General features: G+C 43.7%; 1 protein-coding gene across 3 annotated transcripts in view; it reads right to left on the minus strand.

Moving 5' to 3' along the window:
* KIAA1549 (KIAA1549 ortholog) overlaps positions 1–13,940 on the minus strand; it is a 123,123-nt gene that overhangs the window by 65,079 nt on the left and 44,104 nt on the right. For all 3 annotated transcript variants that reach the window (XM_068973185.1, XM_068973184.1, XM_068973183.1), the window contains exons 2-6: positions 10,839–13,520; positions 9,518–9,606; positions 8,143–8,320; positions 5,679–5,809; positions 523–706 (exon numbers count right to left, since the gene is read on the minus strand). In XM_068973185.1, coding sequence (XP_068829286.1) covers positions 523–706; positions 5,679–5,809; positions 8,143–8,320; positions 9,518–9,606; positions 10,839–13,520 — 3,264 coding nt within the window. The remainder of the gene's footprint in view (positions 1–522; positions 707–5,678; positions 5,810–8,142; positions 8,321–9,517; positions 9,607–10,838; positions 13,521–13,940) is intronic.

Below are 13,940 nucleotides of genomic sequence, written 5' to 3' on the forward strand. Positions count from 1 at the left end.
CACTAGCAAAAAAAACATAAAGCGAGAAATGGGCATTAAAATGATGTATAACATAACCAAATTTATTTAAGAAGGTATTCTGATGTCAAATGGCGATGTTCAACAATGCAAAACCGCAATTACTTTTGCACCAACCTAATAGTTTTATGGGTTTTGACAAGTGCATAGAGGTGTGTAACCACCACCATAATATACAAGATACTCTCATCACTACCCCCTGCCCCTACTCCAAGCTGCTTTCCTCACATCCTTCACCCCTGGTAACCACAGATCTGTTACTCAGTCCCTCTGGTTTCACCTCTTCCAGGACTGGTATAATCTTGGATAGCACCCTTGGCTCTCTAAAGAGAATAACAAAGCAAGCCTAGGGGGAGAGGAGGGCTCTGGAGGCCCACCCCCACATGATCTGAGAAGCTCCAGTTTTATCTGATTTATATTCTGGATTTCTGCTAGCTATTCTGTTTGAAGAGGTCCACCAACGCAAGCGCTCGCAGCCACGTTCCCCAAGAGAGCACCACTCACGTTCGGCAATCTGCAGCACCGGGTACCCCAGGTAGAAACTGAACTCCACCACGCTCAGGTTTCTGAGTAGCTCGCTCACTTCAGATCCGTTCAGAAACCCCTGCGAGCCTCTGACAGCAAAGATGATGTTCACCGGGCCCCGGTGAGGAGCCAGCCTCGAAGATCCCACAGTGATATTCAAGATCTGAAAGAAAGAAATTGGAATAAGTTTCTAAGATAAATTAAAACATCTAGCTAAAAGCCTGACTATGATTTCTCTCTTACAATTTCCCTTACCAATTTTTTTTTTAAAGAATATTTTTCAAGGAAAAGTAATTGGCTTCACAACCAGGTTCCCTTTTGTAATAATTTTAAACCCTCAGTTTACTGAAAACATTTTTTACATTAAGTAGAGAACTGAGCACATGTATTTATAGTTCTTCCCCTTTTTGTTCCCATCCCAAATCCCACTGAAATAAGAATAAGATGAACAAAGGGGAATAAATCTACAAAGACACTGAGAAAAGAAGAAAACCAGAGATTCTGTCAAATTACTGGAAGCTGGAGACAGGGTGGGAATCATGTTGATACAAAGCAGAACAGAGGGAACCAAGACCCCCACACACACATGCACAGACCACAGTGGTCTGAGAAGGGTCTCCTCCAGAGGCCCCAGGAGGCCTCCTCCCAGAGATCTGTAGGAACTGAGACCAGAGTGGGCTGCAGGACAGCCACTGGGGTCACTAGGTAAAGACTGGGTGCCAACAACTGATTCAGGTATCTCCCACCCCTCTCCCTTCCCACGTCACACCCAGGCCAACTCAGAAGGGCTGGCAGCCCCAGCTTTACCCCAGGAAGCAGAAGAACTGCTCCCTGAGGAAGATGAGCTCCTGGTCTGAGAGGGCCCAAGACCTGTTGTGGGGCAGCCTCTAAGCAGGAAGGTGGGTGAAAATAACCACAGTGCACACAAGAGACAAAGAAGGAAAAAGCGTGAAAGAAGGAGCTGTTCTGCCATGAAAAATACATCAACACACCCCATCCCCAGGATACAACCTCCTCATCTCATACGACAGTCGCCTGCCCCTGACCACATACTGCCTGGTACCTGGGGCTCCAGGGAACTCTATCAGGAGAGAGGGCTGATATAGACACAGACTCTACAGCTGAAGGGGAAAGATGAACAAGGTGCTAAAACCACCTTCTTCCTCATTCCTAAAGACAACCACTAACGGCCAGCAGATGTTTACAGAAAACTAACAGCATGAAAGTGAAGACCCAAGATAAACACAGAACAATGGCAAAGAATGCAGAGAAAACTTAGGACATGGAAGACAACTTATTAAAAATTCTAATTAACAGCCTCAGAAACTTTCAAGGGAATATTGCAACATCATTCAAGACAAGCCTGCATTATTATAGGAAGCCTGCAATGAAACAAAGAGCAAATAACAATGAAAAACAAATCAGAAATCTTCCAGCAAACAAAAGCCCAGGTCCAGACGGCTTCACAGCTGAATTCTACCAAAAATTTCGAGAAGAGCTAACACCTATCCTACTCAAACTCTTCCAGAAAATTGCAGAGGAAGGTAAACTTCCAAACTCATTCTATGAGGCCACCATCACCCTAATACCAAAACCTGACAAAGATGTCACAAAAAAAGAAAACTACAGGCCAATATCACTGATGAACATAGATGCAAAAATCCTCAACAAAATTCTAGCAATCAGAATCCAACAACATATTAAAAAGATCATACACCATGACCAAGTGGGCTTTATCCCAGGGATGCAAGGATTCTTCAATATCCGCAAATCAATCAATGTAATTCACCACATTAACAAATTGAAAAATAAAAACCATATGATTATCTCAATAGATGCAGAGAAGGCCTTTGACAAAATTCAACATCCATTTATGATAAAAACTCTCCAGAAAGCAGGAATAGAAGGAACATACCTCAACATAATAAAAGCTATATATGACAAACCCACAGCAAACATTATCCTTAATGGTGAAAAATTGAAAGCATTTCCCCTAAAGTCAGGAACAAGACAAGGGTGTCCACTTTCACCGCTACTATTCAACATAGTTCTGGAAGTTTTGGCCACAGCAATCAGAGCAGAAAAAGAAATAAAAGGAATCCAAATTGGAAAAGAAGAAGTAAAACTCTCACTGTTTGCAGATGACATGATCCTCTACATGGAAAACCCTAAAGACTCCACCAGAAAATTACTAGAGCTCATCAATGAATATAGTAAAGTTGCAGGATATAAAATCAACACACAGAAATCCCTTGCATTCCTATACACTAATAATGAGAAAGTAGAAAAAGAAATTAAGGAAACAATTCCATTCACCATTGCAACAAAAAGAATAAAATACTTAGGAATATATCTACCCAAAGAAACTAAAGACCTATATATAGAAAACTATAAAACACTGATGAAAGAAATCAAAGAGGACACTAATAGATGGAGAAATATACCATGTTCATGGATTGGAAGAATCAATATAGTGAAAATGAGTATACTACCCAAAGCAATTTACAAATTCAACGCAATCCCTATCAAGCTACCAGCCATATTTTTCACAGAACTAGAACAAATAATTTCAAGATTTGTATGGAAATACAAAAAACCTCGAATAGCCAAAGCAATCTTGAGAAAGAAGAATGGAACTGGAGGAATCAACTTGCCTGACTTCAGGCTCTACTACAAAGCCACAGTCATCAAAACAGTATGGTACTGGCACAAAGACAGACATATAGATCAATGGAACAAAATAGAAAGCCCAGAGATAAATCCACACACATATGGACACCTTATCTTTGACAAAGGAGGCAAGAATATACAATGGAGTAAAGACAATCTCTTTAACAAGTGGTGCTGGGAAAACTGGTCAACCACTTGTAAAAGAATGAAACTAGATCACTTTCTAACACCGCACACAAAAATAAACTCAAAATGGATTAAAGATCTAAATGTAAGACCAGAAACTATAAAACTCCTAGAGGAGAATATAGGCAAAACACTCTCAGACATAAATCACAGCAGGATCCTCTATGATCCACCTCCCAGAATTCTGGAAATAAAAGCAAAAATAAACAAATGGGATCTAATTAAAATTAAAAGCTTCTGCACAACAAAGGAAACTATAAGCAAGGTGAAAAGACAGCCTTCTGAATGGGAGAAAATAATAGCAAATGAAGCAACTGACAAACAACTAATCTCAAAAATATACAAGCAACTTATGCAGCTCAATTCCAGAAAAATAAACGACCCAATCAAAAAATGGGCCAAAGAACTAAATAGACATTTCTCCAAAGAAGACATACGGATGGCTAACAAACACATGAAAAGATGCTCAACATCACTCATTATCAGAGAAATGCAAATCAAAACCACAATGAGGTACCACTTCACACCAGTCAGAAAGGCTGCGATCCAAAAATCTGCAAGCAACAAATGCTGGAGAGGGTGTGGAGAAAAGGGAACCCTCCTACACTGTTGGTGGGAATGCAAACTAGTACAGCCACTATGGAGAACAGTGTGGAGATTCCTTAAAAAATTGCAAATAGAACTACCTTATGACCCAGCAATCCCACTGCTGGGTATACACACCGAGGAAACCAGAATTGAAAGAGACACATGTACCCCAATGTTCATCGCAGCACTGTTTATAATAGCCAGGACATGGAAACAACCTAGATGTCCATCAGCAGATGAATGGATAAGGAAGCTTTGGTACATATACACGATGGAGTATTACTCAGCCGTTAAAAAGAATTCATTTGAATCAGTTCTGATGAGATGGATGAAACTGGAGCCGATTATACAGAGTGAAGTAAGCCAGAAAGAAAAACACCAATACAGTATACTAACACATATATATGGAATTTAGAAAGATGGCAATGACGACCCTGTATGCAAGACAGGAAAAAAGACACAGCTGTGTATAACGGACTTTTGGACTCAGAGAGAGAGGGAGAGGGCAGGATGATTTGGGAGAATGGCATTCTATCATGTATACTATCATGTAAGAATTGAATCGCCAGTCTATGTCTGACGCAGGATACAGCATGATTGGGGCTGGTGCATGGGGATCACCCACAGAGATGTTATGGGGAGGGAGATGGGAGGGGGTTTCATGTTTGGGAACACATGTAAGAATTAAAGATTTTAAAATTTAAAAAAAAAAAAAAAAAAACAAATGATAGCTAAAGGAAAATTCAATAGAGGAAATGAAAAACGTAATGAACACAGCTGAAGACTACATCAATAACCAGAAGGACAAGATTTAGAAATCTGTAAAAGTAGGGAATTTCAAAAAGAGGTAGAGGGACTTCCCTGGTGGTCCAGTGGTTAAGAATCCACCTTCCAATGCAGGGGACTTGGGTTTGATTCCTGGTCGGGGAACTAAGATCCCACATGTCGCAGGACAATGAAGCCCGTGAGCCTCAACTACTGAGCCTGCCTGTGCCACAACTAGAGAGAAGCCCTCACACCGCAATGAAGAGCCTGTACACCACAATAAAAGATCCCGCATGCTGCAACTAAGACCTGACACAGCCAAAAATACATAAATAAATATTAAAGAGAGAGAGAGAGATGGAAAAAGTAAGAAATATGCATGGGGGATCCAGGATCACCAAGATCTTTTTAAGATGAATTCAAAAAAGAAAAAACAAAGAATATGGAGGAATAAATATCAGAGAAACGTAAAAGCATCAGTTTCTATGTAGTACAAAGCCTGTTCTTTGATAGGTACTATATTCTGTTCATACAGTGAAGCACTGCATTTCATGGTATTCCATGAAATGAAATTCCATACTATGAAACTCCAGTGTATTCAGGCATTCCCCTCATTGGATATTTAAGTTGATACTGTTCTTTTTTAGAACATTCTTACATCTCCCACGTAGGCTCATCTCTCTTCAGCTCGCCATATCTGAGCTCCCTGGTTACTGTGCCACTCTGCAATCTTTCAAACATACTTAGCCTGTTCATGCTCTGTGGGCTCATTGCCATGGAAAGAGATGCTCTCTAATCCATGAGAACCGAATCTCCTCTGCCAGAGTGAATTAGTAAGAGTTCGGTGTGTCTGAAACAAAACATTAAGAAACGGGTTCCTCTTTAAACGATAAAGCATCTTGTTCTGCACTCAAGGCTATTCTCACCTGCACCGTGAGGTTATACCTCCCCTGGTGGTGTTTTCTCACTTCTGAGAGCGCTATCATCAGGCCTTTCTCGATGCGCTGGGTGAAGTTGCAGAAGCCGGTGTCCACACTCTGAGGCACAAACTGGAGTACTGAAAAGAAGGACAGCAACAAAGTCCCCTGAACTAGGTGTTTCTTGAGTATTTAAAATGAGGAGAGGGACAAAACAGTCTCTAAATCAATGAACTCTGTCCCATAGTGCACGGTTAAGCTCTATAAAATTATTAGCTTACTGAAGGATAGTTGACGTACATGATTATGTAAGTTTCAAGTGTACAACACACTGATTCACAATTTTTAAAGGTTATATTTCATTGATAGTTGTAAAATACTAGCTATATTCCCTGTGTTATACAATACACCCTTGTAGCTTATTTATTTTACTCATAGTTGTTCACAACCCCTTAATCTCTTACATCTATACTGTCCCCACCCTTGGTTCTCTCCGCTTGTAAATACTAGTTTGTTCTCTATGAGTCTATTTCTTTTCTGTTTTATTCACAAAGACAGAGTATTTGTCTTTCTCTGTCTAACTTAATTTCACTTAGAATAATACCCTCTAAGTCCATCCATGTTCTTGCAAATGGCAAATTTTTCATTCCTTTTTATGGCTGAGTAGTATATAAATACATAGGGATTCCCAGGTGGCCCAGCAGTAAAGAATCTACCTGCCAATGCAGGAGACACAGGAGACACAGGTTCAAACCCTGTGTCAGGAAGACTCCCTGGAGGAATAAATGGCAACCCACTCCAGTATTCTTGCCGGGAAGTTCACATGGACAGAGGAGCCTGGCGGGTTACAGTCCGTGGGTTTGCAAAGAGTCTGACATGACTTAGCATCACCATTATATACATGTACACACACATACATATCACATCTTCATCCATTCATCTGTTGACAGGCACTTGGGTGCTTCTATGTCTTGGGTTATTGAAAACAATGCTGCTATGAACACTGAGGTGTATGTATCTTTTTGAATTAGTGTTTTCATTTTTTTTGGATACACATCCAAGAGTGGAACTGCTGGGTCATATGGTAGTTCTATTTTCAGTTTTTTGAGAAACCTCCATACTGTTTTCCATAGTGGCTGCACCAATTTACATTCCCACCAACAGTATACAGGAGTCCATGATGTATTATTCACATGTTTCATATGGAAATGTGAAAAGCCAACTGTACCGAAGGACTACAAGCAATGTGAAGCTGACTTATACCATTTTAAAATGGAAAAATATCTAAGATAACAACTGGGGCCTCAAAAGATACAACACTGAAACATTTGAAATATAAATAAATTAACTAGTGATGAATTCTTAAGTATGTATGGGTGAAATGACACGGTATCTGATATTGTTTTAAAACACTCTAGCTTCCTCAAAAAAGTCTGTGTGAGATAAACAAAATTGGGAAAATGTTGATGATTTTTTAGGTTTGTATGCACATATGTGGGCCAACTACAGTATTCTTTCTACTTCTATATGTTTTTAAAAGTCCATAATAAGAATTTAAATGACATTAAGGAATTACTGTTAATTTCAGGGGGTGTGACAATGATATTGTGAATAGATGTGTGTATGCATGCATGTGTATGTTTTATGTTTAATAGTCTTATCTTTTTTTAATAATTTATATTTTTATTTTTGGCTGTGCTGGGTTTTCATGGCTGAGCGTGGGCTTTCTCTAGTTGTGGAGAGTGGAGGCTACTCTCTAGCTGCAGTTCACAAGCTTCTCACTATGGAACGCGGGCTCAGTAGCTGTGGCACACAGGCTTAATTGCCCCATGATACGTGGAATCTTCCTGGACCAGGGATCGAACCTGTGTCCCCTGCACTGGCAGGCAGATTCTTAACCTCTGGACCACCAGGGAAGTCCTAATAGTCTTATCTTTTAGAGGCACAGGCTGAAATATTTATGAATGAGATGACACGAGGCCATATCAAAATAACGTGAGAGGAGGGGGTTTATCTGGGGACAAAGATGTAACAAAACTGGCTAGGAGCTGAAAACTGTTGTGTGTTAGTCACTCAGTTGCGTCTGGCTCTTTGCAACCCCGTGGACTATTCCTTTGTCCCTGGGGATTCTCCAGGCAAGAATACTAGAGCGCATTGTCATGCCTTCCTCCAAGGGATCTTCACAACCCAGGGAGCTTCCCAACCCAGGGCTTGAACCCAGGTCTCCTGCATTGCAACCGGACTCTTCACTGTCTGAGCCACCAATTGTTGAAGCCGTACAATGAGTACCTAGGGGTTCATTATATTATTCTGTGCACTTTTATATAAGCTAGAAATTCAACATCATTATAAAGTTTTTTGAAATGCTGAATAACAAGTTTTGACACAATCCTCCCCAAACTATTTTAAAACATAAAAAAATAAAATGAAATTCTATTTACAAATCAGAACAACTATACTTAAGTCTTCTTACCTGTTTGAACTTGGAACCTGGACTCTGGCACAAGGAAGGAGGGTTTCACAGCCAAGATTAAAGGAGTTTGGTCTCGTACAAGTTTACTATTTATAAGTACATTGATGACAGATATTGCCGTGTAAACAAAGGGACCAGACGTTACCAGGAAAGTGAAGTCAGCGAATAGTTCATAAACCTATAAAAATAAAGACAAAAGACATTAATTAGAAAATCTGAGGGTAACATAACTCAAACTAAAGGAAGTTGTATTGAGCAGAAAAATAATAAAGTTAGGGCTTCCCTTGTGGCTCAGCTGGTAAAGAATCCACCCGCAATGCGGGAGACCTGGGTTCGATCCCTGGGTTGGGAAGATCCCCTGTAGAAGGGAAAGGCTACCCACTCCAGTATTAAAAAAAAAGAAAAATAATAAAGTTTTAAAAATAATTTTAAGTGAAGGGGTATGGCTTCAGAGATAATTTAAATTTTATTTTAGTTATTCCTCTCACATATCTGTCAACTTTCTCAACAAAAGCACAAAATTACAAGATCAAGGACTGTGAAAAAGAATAGTCAAAACAGGAACCAAATAAGGAATTCAGAAAAATTCAAGGTATTTTATTGTATTTAACCCACATAAAAAGGAGCACTGACTCTATTAAGCAGAGCTATCCACAAGAAATATGTGAGCCACATATGTAATTTTTAAATTTCTAGTAGCCACATTTAAAAATATAAAACTAAACAGGTGAAATTAATTTTTAGAACACTTTACTTAAACCATATATGAAATATCATCTCAATTGTAGGCAGTGCAAAAACATGATTAATGAGATACTGTGCATTCCCTTTTGCACTGAGTCTCTGAAATCTGGTGTTTATTTTGCATTGACAGCACATCTCACTCGGGACAAGCCGCATTCCATATGTTCAACAGCCACACGTGGCTCATGGCTCCATTCAGGATGGTGCCAGCCTAGAACGTGGCTTTGTGAGCTCAGCAGGGGACAGGAGGCACTAGCAGGCATCCAGCATAAAGCACCTAGAAACCCATCTCACTCAATGCACAGAAACACACACACTCACTCTAAACTCTCATCCAAGCCCTTTCATGTAAATCAAGGGAAGCAAGATCCTTAGGTCATCACCCTAGACTCGAGTCTTAGAGCCCTTTGTTCTCACTCTGCCAACACGTCCCCTGATGGACTAAACCTGGCCTTGTCTGGGGTCAGAAAGGCTTCCCTGGAGAACTGGATATTTGAGGGGTGATCCAAAGCAAGAGAAGTGATCCACCAGGAGGAGGGAGGGGGAGAGAGGAAAGCAAATATCCTGCTCCCACTGTGACGTGCAATCCACCCAAGCTCCCTGTCCAGATTTCCACACCATGCAGACCCACCTTGAGCTCCACCACGCGGTTAAAGTGGGTCCTCAACACCTCTTTGATGGATGTGATGATATACTCCTGCACGGCTCTGCGGGCCAGCACTGCAAGGCAGGTTAGTGTCATTATGAATGTGCAAAGGACCCACGGGCTCCCTTCGTCTCAAAGTGGAGAAAAAAGACCCAGTGCGTTCTCCTCCCTCCTCCCAGCTCCACCTTCCCTGACCACTCGGCTCCCTGCCTGCTCCTCCTCTCCTACCATCTTCTTCCTTTCTATCCCTTATCCCCATCCCAACCAACACAGAGAACCAGGCTGTTGATCAACCACACATTATACTTCAGTGCATATGAACAGGACGCTGGCTTGACGCACACCTGCCGCTTCTCAGGAGGAACAAGTGGGAAAGTCTAATGGGAGGCCATGGTCGCCAGACTTGTTCAGACATGACATCCGGGGTACTCCGGGTTCCTGCAACTAAAACAGCCAAGCAGCTGCAAGAGAAGCTGTCGCCTGTTGGCCAGTAACTCAGACAGCAGGCTGGGGAGAAGGTCAAGGTCTATGACCCAGTTCAAAGGACACTGTCACCCCATGTTGCTCTCCTTGGCTTCTCTGGTGGCTCAGACGCTAAAGAATCTGCCTGCAATGCAGGAGACCTGGATTTGATCCCTGGCTTGGGAAGATCCCCTGGAGAAGGGAATGGCTACCCACTCCAGTATTCTTGCCTAGAGAATTCTATGGGCAGAGGAGCCTGGTGGGCTAGTCTGTGGGTTCGCAAAGAGTCAGACCCACTGAGTAACTAACACTTTCATATAAACAAAGCTCCCCCTCTTTTCCAGGAAAAGTGAGAAGAAATTGCAGTGGAGGCCCTTACACATTTGTCCAACTAACTGCTTGAACTAAACATGAAGATGTTTTACTTTAACTGTGTCATCTATGCATCCAATGGGTTATGAGCTCCAAAGACAAAGATCCTAGCAAACACTTCTAAGGTTCATTTAAATCTGTTTTCATTGCTGCTAATCTGTAACATTTTGTCAGCACTTACTATATAGGCCAGGCACTGGGTTAAGTATTTTATATGCATTAACGCATTGAAATCTCTATTAACAACCCAAAGAAGTAAGTGCCACCATCCTCCCTGTTTAACAGTTGTGGAAACTGAGGCTTAGAGAAGTTAAATGTCTGGAGAACTCATGGGAGCTGGTAAAGCAGTGAGGAGTTGTCTGGACCCAGACCTTATACTTTGCCCCAAAGCTGCACATCATATACACGTTTTGTATTAGCACCTTTGGAAGATCACCCCAACTGAGAGAAGGGACGTGAAGCAGGGGCTTACCGGTTGTGATCAAATAGGCATCAGGAACTGTAATATCACACACGTATGGCGACTTGGTGGTGACCAGTGCTGGAGTATGAACTGATGCTTCGGGAGTGGGGGTGGTCACGGGATGAAGGGACAGTGCGGGGAGATCCATGCCGCCCTCGTGGGGATCCTGACTGGCAGTTCTGCTGTTCAGGGTAGTGTGACCAGAATTCTCAGGGGCACCACTGGCATCAGATATGCTTGGTTCAGTGGAGGTGTTCCTTGGTAAATCCACGGGTGTGAAAGACGGCCCACGCGAACCACCTGTAGGCTCTGTAGGCAGAGGCGAGGGGGTCACGTCAGGAACAGACGAGGATGCTGACGGCAGGTGCCCGGCAGTGGCCAGCACTGTGCTGGTAGGGGTGACTTCCGGGAAAGAGGGTAAGACAGACATGTGATCATTTACAGCACTGATATAACCAGAAGGTGTCGGGGTTGAAAAGAGAGAAGGTTCAGTTAACACAGGGGATGTAGAAACGGCAGTCCAAAGTGACAAGAAGTGAGAGTCCGCAGTCAAAACGGGCTCAGAGCTGGAGGGCACCAGGGTGGTGACTGCGGATTCATGCGACATGAGTGAAGACTCAGCAGAGGAGGTAGTTTCAGTGAAAGCTGAGGTAAAATGAGCTTCAGTGTCTGCCAGCGACACTGTGGGCGCTGCAGAAAACTTCAGAGAATCAGAGGGGAAGCTGGAGCGTCGTGACATTGCAGAGTAACCAGGGAGAAGAGCGAATGTGCTTAAAAGCAAGTCTGAGCTTGGCCAGGGCTGAGAAAACTCCAGGTTTGTGGAACCGGGAACGGAGGGCTGCGGTGACTGAGAACTGATTGCGTCAGTCAATGTAGGTGTCTCAACCAAGCTGGAAAATGCCTGAGAAACAAAGGTAGACAGATCCCTTGACTTCAGAGATGGAGAAGCAAATACTTCTGAAGATGGAGGGACGCTGCTGCTGTATTCCAGCGGTGGGGTAGAGAAAAAGCTGGATGCAGAACCCCAAATACTTGCAGTTTCAAGTTGGGAAAAACTGACAGGTTCTCGGTCAGGGAAAAGCGAAGACTCTGCTGGCGGGTCTGAACTGTAAGACGTAAAAAGACCTGGGCCACTGACAGCGAGTGAAGGTGTATTTCTGTTTGCTGTGATGGGGAAAGAAGAGTCGAGAAGGACGCCGGGGGCGACCGAGGACGGCAGGGCTGTCACGCTGGATGGTATCACTTGAGCCACAGAGGCGGAGCCCAGAGCAGCATCAGGCGACACCGAGGGGTGGCCGTGGGGAGGGTACACCTGCACGGCCACAACACTGCTCATCTGCCCCTTGGCTGAAACACTGACGCTGGTGGCTGAGATTTCCCCGGATGGAGAAGAGAGAGGGACCATTGGCCTGGAGGGGAAAAGTGTATTAAACTCTTGAGAATCTTCCTCAAATTCAGAGAAGTCCATGACGATGCTGCTCAGTGGAGAGATGCTGCTGGCTTCCAAGGGGGTGGGGGACAGGGTCTCAGCACCATCGCCCGATCCCACGTCCTTCTCCGTGAGGCTCGTAAACAGCACGGGCCGGGACGACACCGCAGCGCAGGACACACACCACGTGTACGGTCTGAACGAAGACACCGGGCTCCGGACATGAGAGTCACCCACACGACTTGGGACCACTGAGTGGCTGGGCCATTCTGATGCCTCACTGGAATCGCCGGGAAGAAAGGGGTTATGTGACTTGCCAGCTGATTGAGCAGAAAAGGAGCCAGGTGCCAGAGGAGGCGGAAACAAACCCCAATGGGCACTGCTGCTGCTGAAAGCAAGGACTCTTGGGGACAGAGCTGCAGGACGGTGTGTGCCTGGAGGGACGGTTTTGTCTAGACTCTGACCCAAAGCAGTGGTGACATCAGGGTATCTGTCTGTATCTGTGGCCAGAGCATCCTCTGGAGGTGGTGAGACCTGCCCTGACGGGGGAGATGGCTGCTGAGTAACATCATCGCCCAGTGGCCAGGACTCAGAAGACTGCGAGCTAAGAAGGAGGGTTCCTGAGCCCTCTGCTCCTGAAGCCATGACCTCCGGCAAAGTCCTGCTTGACACATGTCCACAAGCATCAGAAGGATAAAACACCAAATTCCTACTGGGCATTGGAATTAGGCCCTCAGAATCGGGAAAAGCTGACTGAAAAGCACTGAAATGACCGGGGAGTTCAGCAAGCGTGGTTGGTTGCTGCACTGTGTTTAGCCAGGCTGACGTCACTTCCTCATCTTGTAAAGGTATTATGGGTAACGATGGAGTCAGCACGGACTCTGAAGTTTCTTTGGGCGGCTCTGGCGGACTGACTGTGACGTATCGTACTGGAGAGACCACACGGGAGGTGGTCCAATAAGTCTCTGGCAAGAAGTTGTCCATTTCATCGTCATCTAGGACCTCGTTGCTAGTCACTGCCACATAATTTGCTGCAAAGATGCTGGGATCTGCTGTACTTTGGGTCCATTTTCCTTGGTTAAAAAAGGCTGTATCAAAAGTCGTGGTGGATAGAGATGATGTGACGTGGGGAGAACTGCTTTGCGGGGACCCTGGAGCGGTTTCTGTTAAGGCCACGTATGCAGTGCTGGGCGCAGGACTTTCCCTCGGCATGAGCTCCACGGAGGAGAAAGAAAGATTGTGCTGTTCCAGAGGGAGCTCATCTAAGAAAATAACAGCCAAGTTTAGTTGAAAGGCAATGAAAAGTCACACTGATAACATTTTGTTTCAGACATGAAAATATTCTCCATCAACAGATACCCACTCACTGAATATCCACGATTCAAAAAAAGTTAAACAACCAATTGAAAGCCAGAAATTGCCAGTTAACTGTCAGCATAATACCTGCAAATATTCATAAATTTGAGCACCACTTTTTACTTAACCATGTTGTGTCTGTCTGTCTATATACACACACTGATATGTTCCTCTTGTCTTATCACACCACCACAGAATACTATACAGGAGGACGTACAGAGCCGTCCCATCTCTTCTCGTTTATCACTGAGAAAGAGAAGTTCGGAGAAGGTAACTAAATCAGTTACATGACCACCCAGAGGCAGGTGGAGCTGGAATCTTAGGAG

Source organism: Capricornis sumatraensis, chromosome 5 (assembly GCF_032405125.1).
Source record: "Capricornis sumatraensis isolate serow.1 chromosome 5, serow.2, whole genome shotgun sequence".
NCBI lineage: Eukaryota > Metazoa > Chordata > Mammalia > Artiodactyla > Bovidae > Capricornis > Capricornis sumatraensis.